The following is a 9,352-nucleotide window of genomic DNA, read 5'->3' on the forward strand; positions in this document are numbered from 1 at the left end:
AAAATTCCCTTCCTTCTACTATAAGTTTGGCTTTTGTTCAAAAATAAATAAATAATAGTGGATCAGATTCTTCACTAGGGCTGCACAACGGGTAGGGTGGGTAGGATATGGCCTATACCCGCCACCCTACCCGTTTATCGGCGGTTAATAAAAAATTTACCCGCCACCCCACCCGCCATTAAACGGGTAAGATCCTACCCGACTCATTTTCTGGCGGGTCGGGTAGGATAGAGTGGCGGGTATAACCGTTCCACATTCTCTAAATGGGAAGAAAACTTCAATTTCTTTTCCTTAAAAAATAACCTAATTATGTAATGTGACACCAGCTTTACTTTTGAGTATAACCACAAATGATTTAAATAGTAAGGTAACAAATATGAAAGAGCAAAATGGTGCAAGAATAGGAGCCTGATGGAATCATCACATCTCTGTTCCTAATGGGTGGTAATTTATTGTTGTGTGTTTAAGTAGGTAACGTCAAAGATGAAAATGCTTTTAGTGGTCTCCTCGGATGCTGCTTCAGCTAAAGTATCAGTTCTGTTGCAGGTTTCTCCATGTAGCTCGATTGCATTCAGACAGTTTTGCTAGTTGGGAATTACACGTGTGTGATAAATTTCGCTAAGGCTTTAAGTTTCATAAGTGAGAGAAACACTGTGGCTGACCTCCTTGGAGGGTATACCATGTTTGTAATTTTCTTTGCATCGCTGTATACTCATAACTTGTTCAATACTTTCTGTACTTGCTTTTGATTTGTGATTTTTATGTTGTGCAGTTGACAAAGTGGTGGATAAATTGATTGGGCATTTACTACGAACAATCCAGGATAGCAACAGAGACAGTTGGGTTTATTTACCAAATCTGGTTGACCAAAGGAGTCTGACAAAGAGAAAACCAAGTTCCGTATCCAAATTCCAGGCTTTAAATGCAGATATAATATAAATGTGGAAGAAAAATGTTACCTTGAACAGAATTGCTCGATGCCTGCGAAGCCCCATAGAGAGTCTTCCAATAGGAAGCACAATGCACCTCTTGTAATCCCTCAATCTTTTACTTACATACTTCCAGTTCATGTTCAAATCACCTTGCTCTACAGGAAAGGCCCCCCTTCAAATTCCAGCAAAATGAAAAATTATCAGATCTAACCAAAAAGTATGGACTGGTTCAATCAGACTACTAAGAAGGTAGATCAACTTACCCCATGTAAATTGAAACAAGTTTACCAAGCTTCTCCACCAACACTAAAGAATTTTCTGTAGAAAACTGAAGTTAAGGGCGGGTAAGCGGGTATGGTAGGATAATTTCGAGCTTTACCCGTCACCCTACCCATTTAACGACGGATAAGAAATCTTTTAACCGTCATCCTACCCGCCAAATAGTGGGTAGGATAGGATACGGTTAAAATATTGGCGGATAGGGTAGGATTGACGGGTATGGGTAGGGTATGTGCACCCCTATTCTTCACAACGTGTCAAATTCACGTGTGTTACCTCTTTCTTTGGTTTGGAAATTGGCGAGGAAGTTTTGCTCACAGAAAGAAAGACAGTTTGGTTAGCTTAGCCTCAGCCATCAACAGTAAGTAAATAAATATAAATAGGCTCATTCCAGAATAGTGAAAGAAACACAACACAGACACGCTGAGATTTTCGAAACCCTAAAATTGTCTATGGACGAACACGAACAAGAAGCAAAACCTACTGCTCCTCCTCCGCCTCAGCCATCAACGGTTGCGAGAGATGATGCCGCTGCAACTCCACCACCTGAACCTGCAAAGTCAACATCAACTCCTCTTCGATTTGATCCCAGCCGAAGTAACTCTCTCTCTCTCTCTCTCTCCGTTGAATTAATGATGCCCTAGATTTGATTTTATCTCGTCTTACTCTTAATATTGATTTTTCAATTAACATTAGCATTAATGCATTTATCAAATTTGGTGTTTAAATTCTTAATCCTTTTTGTATGTTCATCTTTCTGAAACTTCTTAATGCATTATTAGGGGTTGTATTCCTCTTATGTGGTTGTGTTGCCAATTTTAGGATTCAACTCATTTGTTTATCAATGAAAATACTTAATTCTGCATAATATTGAATCAGCTGTAAACCATGCTGGTTAGTTATAAATTGTCACGACACTAGTCCAAGTTTAGATGGACCATACTGCAATATGTATCGAGTATTAGTTTATCCATTTTTATTGAGTCCAAGTTTTCCCTGCATCCTCGAAGGTTCCTGTAACCTGTAGTTTTTTTCGTTCAAAAGAAGGAAAGACAAATTGAATAGTAAAGCTAAGTGATGATTCTTGTTTTCTGAACATATATAATTCATGTAACTGATTCGTGAATATGGACGCTTAAATGTGTTGTGAGCAGCTAGAATTGTGTTTCCTGGATAAGTGTTTTTTCAGAGAAAATGTTATCTGGATTTTACTAATAGTTCTTTTGTTCTTTTGTAGTGATTGGTATTATCAGAAGGAAGGCCATGATAAAAGACCTAGCTGCAGTATACCATGCTGAATGTTTAGCATACGCTCGAGAACTTCTGGAACTTCAAAGAAAGTGGGAAGAGGTTAGAAGCTAATGGTCTTCTTTATCCAACCTTTTGGTTTTGTTTATTAAAAAAGGTTTTTATTTGTGAAAGTTAATATAATTTCTTCTTTTTCAGTGGCTCTTATGAATTGTAACTTCTAAATAAGTTGCTTGACATCATGGCAATGTGTACAAGTAGAACAACAGCTTATCCACATCACTTATTCTCATGTGCTACAGTTTTTCATATTTTAGGTTTGAGGTATATGGTTTCAGAAAGGGATCCTGATTCCCTAGTTTAGTGGACTGGAAATACCTTAGTTGCTTGGATATGAGCCACTAGTGACTGAAATCTTAAGTTTTAGTAATGCAGTGTGATGTGTATGAATCTGTGCAGCCTCCCACTATAAATCGATTTTACCTGATTCTAACCGCTTTCACATGTTCTGCAGTCATATGCAGATGGCAAACCTCCAGAAGACTTCCGGAAGGAGATGATACGACAGCCCAAACGTTTGAAGAAAACTCGTTGAGAAATTTATCCACTGTAAGGTCTGTAAAATGCTTTTGTGAATTTTATGGCTTACAGCTATTTCTTAAGAAATGATAGTACCAGTCAGTAATCCTAGACCTGGTTTACGAATAGAAACCCTATAATTAGTAAGGTGAGGTCATGACATGCTTATGCCATCTAATTGCATTTATACTTTAAAGTTGGAGTTCCATATAATGGTAAGCAGGTCCTTTTCGAAACATTAACAACTACTTAAACCGCAAACTTTGCAATCTAACCACATGTCTTTTATAAAAGCTTAAAAATGATAACTACTGTTGTAATAGTAAGAAACTTCTATAGCCGATAATGTTTGTCAGTTATCCCAAACAACCCTGTATCTTCAGATTCATTGCTCTTGTATTCCTAAAGCATTCGACGGTGGTAGATAAGCTCCAGTTTTTCACTTCAATTTGGTTTTGCTCTTATTGCAGTGTGTTACATACATCTCAAGTTTATGCTACCTCAACACCATTATCCTCTTTTGAAGCATGGACAGTAGTTTCTATAGTTATAGATGTATGCGAATTTTTTGGAGGATCCAGATCAAACATGTATTTAGGAAGTTACAAGACTTGATTGTAAAGAGACACGAAGTTCAGCAGTACACAATTCTGTTTCAGATATGGGTACCATATCCCTAATATTGATATGTTTGGGCAAAAACCGGAGTATCTGCCATGTTTAAGATATTCGTACAACTGGTATTAATTCCTGTGAAGTTTTATAGTCCTATTAAGATGTCCTGCTAATCCCCTTTCCTTGTATCTCTTCTTCTTCTGAAGGTTTGAATTTCTCTTGTAATTTAAACATTTGGTGGCCCCTTTTAATACTTGACTTTATTTCAAGAATATGTGATGAATCTAGTGTTCTTGAAGTATATGGATCCGCACTCACTTTTATTTCACTTGTATGAAACCTGAATAGTATGCTGCAAGCATAGAGTGAAAGTAATCCAAATCGTGATGGTTTATCCATTGTATGTGCATCGCAATCATCAATCTAAAAGAACCGTATATTCCATCAAAAAAAAAAAGAAAAGTACTGATTCCTGTTTTTGCTCAGAGTAATAGTTGAACGCAGAAAAAATCTATTCGAGTATAAATCACTTGAATTTTGAATGTTTAATTGATTCTTTTGACAAGGATTGAGGACTCTACATAGTATAATCCTTACTATACTACTCTATATCCTCACTGTGTATTCTTTTAAACGAAATTTGAGTATTTAAAGATATGAACAGCCGAATCTTCTTTCAATGAATTTCCATCCCTGACTTCAAAATTTGGTTTATGACCATCTGAAAGCTATCACGTTATCTCTTTGTCACTTTCCCATCTACATGGAAGCCAAAGTAAATTCCATGTTAGTTGTTTCTAGTTAACCTAACCCTCCATAATACTGCCCAAAGTACAAGGATGTGAACTAAGAACGTTTGATAATCAATAGTAGGCAAAGCCTATTACCGCAGTTTAGATAAAGAAGTCCATATTCTTCGCCATGTGCTAGTATGGTCAGCATGTGCAAACACCTGTCCCTCCATGATCTTTTCAGCTGATGGTCCCATTTGACGAACCAATTTGACAGATTCTGAGAGTCTATTCAGAAGATTCCCCAAGGCAATCACTTCATTCCGTTGCAGTTGCAGCTGAGATATAAAAACAAAGAAGCTTCAACTCAGTTGCAAGATAAAATAATGGCAACTAGCCCAATAAAAGCGGTGGTAGAGTGGAACTGCACATGAAAAGGGTGCTGTATACAATTAACCTATATTTTAAATGAATCTAGCAATATAAAAAATAGAATACTGCAGAAAAGGAAGAAAAAAAGTGTGCTCGTCAGTTTCAAGCTTTGTGTAACTTTTGATCATCACTATTTTGTTTAGCTTTTAATCATCACTATATAACACCAGTCCATGCTCGTAACGGTAACAATAAGCAAAGATTCTAAAACTTTCAGTCACAAAGAAACTACATTGTATAACAGGTAACTTACATGCTGGTCCACATGATCCTGGCCATCAACAGAGAAAAGGATTTTCAATGCAGTTCCTAGTCCAAGAACCTGAAGTTTACCCCAAAGTCGACACTTCTCACAACCCACACAATCCATCAATGCACTGCAACATGTAAAAATTTATATTACATTGGAGGCCTGAGCTTAAGCTTCTATGATATTAGACATGCATATACAAGAACAAAGGATAAACAGCAATTCTCCAATGACATGACAATTCCATATAATGCCATAAAAGAATTTGACCGACACTCCACTAAAGTTATCAGCGATGTACAATTAGTTTTATCTTCCTTCGTAAAGAAACGATAATTATGAGGGCAAAAGGAGTTTCAAGTTGAGCACATCAGTAGATATAGCGACAAAGAGAGATAACCTGATATTTCTGAACTGCTTCTGTATCTGCTGCCTCAGCTCAGGTCCACTTTGGCCTTGCCATAACTTGGCTTCGTCGAATGGGATAGGGCATGCAGCTTGTAGTTTAGGATTGTAAAGAAGTTGCTTCATCAATGATTTTGTTTTTAAGTCCTCTGTTGGGTTCCCTGTGTCATACTCTGCTTGTTCCAAATAATCTGCTGCCTAACGGACATTGAGAAAAGAAAGTAGCATTAGGATTAGTTGCAAATCTTCAGCCTAAGAGCAACAAGTTTGATGCTCACCTTAGTCACGGCTCGGAGGACGAAAAGATACGTGAAATACAAGTTTCTGACACGATCTGGGTACTGTAAAACACGATCATACATCAACTGGAGATTTTGGCCCCACTGCAGGAATACAAGAACCTTTAGCAATCTAGATCCAGAAATATTAAAATGGCTCAACTACATTTTCTCTATTAACAAAATTCCTTGTTCAATTTCAGAAAATTTAGAAATTAGCACTAAGAAAAGAATAGTCACAGGCTTCATAATTCGACTTCGAGCTATGATTATTGTAAAGGAATCATTGAATTGGCTGAAAAAATAACTAGGCGACTTTAACAGGGCATTACCACATTGGCAGCTTCGTCTAGAAGATAATCAGCAGCTATGTGAATTGAAATGGAGGAGTGAAGTCCAGATATCAACTTGTATAACACTTTTTTTTCTTTACAAAACTCTCCAGATGGATCTGCGGAATAGGTTGACAATCAGAAGAAAGAAAGTATGTTTCCTAATAACAATCCAATATAAGCAACAATATTGGGCAAAACCCATTCATACACACAGTAGTTAATCAATGAAAATAAGTAAGACTCTCATTTTGATGACCAACCAAAGGTTCTACACAACTCCAAAACCGTATGCACCTAGTTGCCTAACTAAAGACGCATATGAATAGTCACTGATAGATCCCAAAGCAAACTATAACAGCTTACAAGCATCAGGTACCAGCATAAATGAAAACATCCTACATCCATGATTCAAGATGAGTTCAACTTGGGAGAGTTATTGGCACTCCCAAAATGAGAACTGCCTATTATAAGTTCACAGTATATGCTGTAATTTCCCTCAGCCCAATGAAGCAGCCTTTCTAACATAGTTCACAAATATCGGTCCGTATCCAACTAGTTTACAGTACAGAGAATGAAACCAAAATGAAACTCTGGAAAATAAATTAAGGAATAACTCACATCTTGGACAATTTTCTGTATAAATAGCATCCCATATTCTTCTAGCTGATGGACCAGTGTATCCAGTATAACGTTCAGGATTGAGCTGAAGATTCACATATGTCATCTCAGCTGCAAAAGCCATTAATTACTGTTCAATTTTAGCAAATTCAAAGATACATGTGATACCACATATTTTAATTAAACATAGTAGAAGCACAACTGCTTACAGAAAATGAGAAAACATTAGTAAATGACTACGACCCCAAGGTGCTGATATGTGAAATTAACAGAGTAAATGAAGTTTCATATGGACCAACGCCAGCTGTAGGGTTGCAAAAATGGAAAACTATATAATGTTCTCATGCATTAAACCACGCATTTGGATGAATCATATGAATTGCTACATATACAATAACACGTGTCAATATCCATGGAGAAAGTTGTCTACCACAGTGCTGTAAAAACATCTGAAAGTCAGTATACCTATATGCCAGTATAGATTTATAAGGTGTAATAATTATCTCCTTATCCTTATCAGAAGATCCTAACAAAGAAAAGATAAAACTCATTTTTTCATTATAGAACAATGGTGGTATCTTTTCAAAAAGCACAGAGCAATGACTCACTTAATAAGAAAAACAGATTTATGAAAACTTCAATCTTTAGATTCTCCCTGTTTCAGAGCTCATTTTCCTACGTAGTTTGCGGATCAACTTAAGTATTAAGCATTTAAAGCACCTACATGTGTAAGTTCTTGGCTTCTTTTTTTTATTGCTACCACATAGGAACATAGGATTATAGAAAGGTTAAACATACCATTATCAGTTTCATCATCACTTGTCCATGGATTGTCTATTTCAACCCAACCTCTGAAAGCTCTGCGATCCAGAGTGCGGTCGACAGTAGCCTGTGGTTTTCCCTCTTGACATACCAAATCTTGGGATGAAATTCGTCCCGGCTTCTTAAATATCTCTGGGAACTCATTTTCTTCACATTCGCAGACACTGCAATCCCTCAGTCGGCACATGCCATCATCAGGCCAGAATGGGCAATCACACCACAGCTTAACCTACAACAAGATTCCATCAAACAGTAATCAGTAAGTCATATAACAAAATGCCAAGCGTCAAAGTAGATTTTTGACACATAGTAGAACTACAAATTCTCTATCTCCCTGAGTGTTCCGTGATTAATAGCACTATTGCAACTGATGTTGATATATTGTCAACCACTTTGTCTCGGAAAGGTAACCATAAGTTCAAGTAAGATGTCCATTCTATACCATTATTAAACCAGGTCATACCTTGAAATACCGGAAGAATGGAGTTGTCACAAGCTCTTGCAGTAACGGGTTCAAGACTTCCTCATTAAGACCGTCAACGGTCTCATAGTCGCAACAACAGTCCTCAACAATGCCAGTGTATTTCCGTGAATCCTTCACATATTCAGAGAAACAAGCTATGCAAAATTCAGAAATAACTCTACAACTAGCATCGGTTTCAGATTCTCGAAACAAAAAAAAAAAGAAAATGTTAATTATCATAAAAAACGATTATTATAAGAATGGTGGCATTATCAAGACGGGATAAAATCATTGAACAGAGCTGCATGAAAGATTTTCCATTTTGGTTAATAAACTTTAGCAGAATCCTATATGGATCAGATAAAAGCAAAATGCAATGAAGATGAAGGCAGGAGTGATGAGTGAAAAAGAGAAACGAGTCATGCTGTGTGTTTTTCGCCTTGAAGTTTTTAGTTTGGGTAATGAAGTGGGAGAGTCCATCCATAAACTAATTGATCCTAGTTTTGAAACAGATTTTAACCAAAGGAAATAAAAATAAAAATAAAGAATGGGACTTACCGCACAATTACAAGCTTGATTATGTTGATGATTGGAAAGTGAGATCTTATTAGTATTTATGGAAGACGCAACTGCTGTGGCAAGTAAAACAACAAGAATCGCACCAAATATCCATCCCCATCTACTCTTCTTCTTCTCACTCTTGTCTCCAATTTCCCCTTTCTTCACCATTCCCAAATCAAACCCTGCAAAAACCCTAATCGCAAATGAATCAAGGAAAGCGTATCTCTGGTAATCAAAATCTTATTTCAGCTTGGAGAACATTTATTGGGAAAAGAATTTAAGTCTTTAAAGTTTCAAATCGTTTGTCGGATTTCTTTCATGTCCCCTGGTTTTCAAAAGCGTGGTATGTGTCTATATATTTACTGTGTTCCCAAGGAGTATGAGCTCATTGTGAAATATATTAACCGTTGGATTTTCTAAAATGTATCTCGACGGCTAACATTGGGAGAAACACGTCATTAGTCTACAATTTTTTTATTGCCAGTGGGTTTGTTTGCTTGGTGTTGTTGACTTTGGACTTTTTAGGTTTCTGGTCTGAATGGCTTGATCGTGGTGGTTAGCCACCTCCTTAGCACGCCGACTAACCCTTTTTTTTAACCCTATTATTATTTGGGCTTAACCCAAATAGTATGTTGGGGGCTTAAAGTGCTTTGGGTAGGCAAATAATGGATAGGGGGAGGTTTAAGTGATTGAAGAGTCATATTTATCCTTTATTAATAAATCAATATTAAAATCAAAATCTAATATAATAGAATTAATTAAAATCAAAACCTAATCTTAAGTCAAAACCAAACATCAAAATCC

General features: G+C 36.7%; 2 protein-coding genes across 3 annotated transcripts; one reads left to right on the plus strand and one right to left on the minus strand.

Annotated features, from left to right (window-relative positions):
- The first annotated feature begins 1,597 nt into the window (after positions 1-1,597).
- LOC113287332 lies at positions 1,598-3,925 on the plus strand. Of its 2 annotated transcripts, none has more exons than XM_026536052.1 (4): positions 1,598-1,808; positions 2,449-2,561; positions 2,974-3,068; positions 3,509-3,925. In XM_026536052.1, the coding sequence occupies exons 1-3, from the start codon at positions 1,664-1,666 to the stop codon at positions 3,052-3,054; spliced, it is 339 nt and encodes a 112-aa protein (XP_026391837.1). In that variant the 5' UTR covers positions 1,598-1,663; the 3' UTR covers positions 3,055-3,068; positions 3,509-3,925. The 2 variants fall into 2 exon arrangements, with proteins under 2 accessions (XP_026391837.1, XP_026391836.1); XM_026536051.1 differs by having other exon boundaries at positions 1,599-1,808; positions 2,974-3,073.
- Positions 3,926-4,071: 146 nt separating this feature from the next.
- Positions 4,072-8,880, minus strand: LOC113287331 (endoplasmic reticulum oxidoreductin-1-like). The gene is made up of 10 exons (XM_026536050.1): positions 8,546-8,880; positions 7,988-8,119; positions 7,501-7,753; positions 6,703-6,813; positions 6,082-6,200; positions 5,750-5,854; positions 5,467-5,669; positions 5,070-5,193; positions 4,541-4,722; positions 4,072-4,412 (listed from the first exon to the last, which is right to left on the minus strand). The coding sequence occupies exons 1-10, from the start codon at positions 8,714-8,716 to the stop codon at positions 4,385-4,387; spliced, it is 1,428 nt and encodes a 475-aa protein (XP_026391835.1). The 5' UTR covers positions 8,717-8,880; the 3' UTR covers positions 4,072-4,384.
- Positions 8,881-9,352: the final 472 nt, after the last annotated feature.

This window comes from Papaver somniferum, chromosome 6 (assembly GCF_003573695.1).
Source record: "Papaver somniferum cultivar HN1 chromosome 6, ASM357369v1, whole genome shotgun sequence".
Classification (NCBI taxonomy): domain Eukaryota; kingdom Viridiplantae; phylum Streptophyta; class Magnoliopsida; order Ranunculales; family Papaveraceae; genus Papaver; species Papaver somniferum.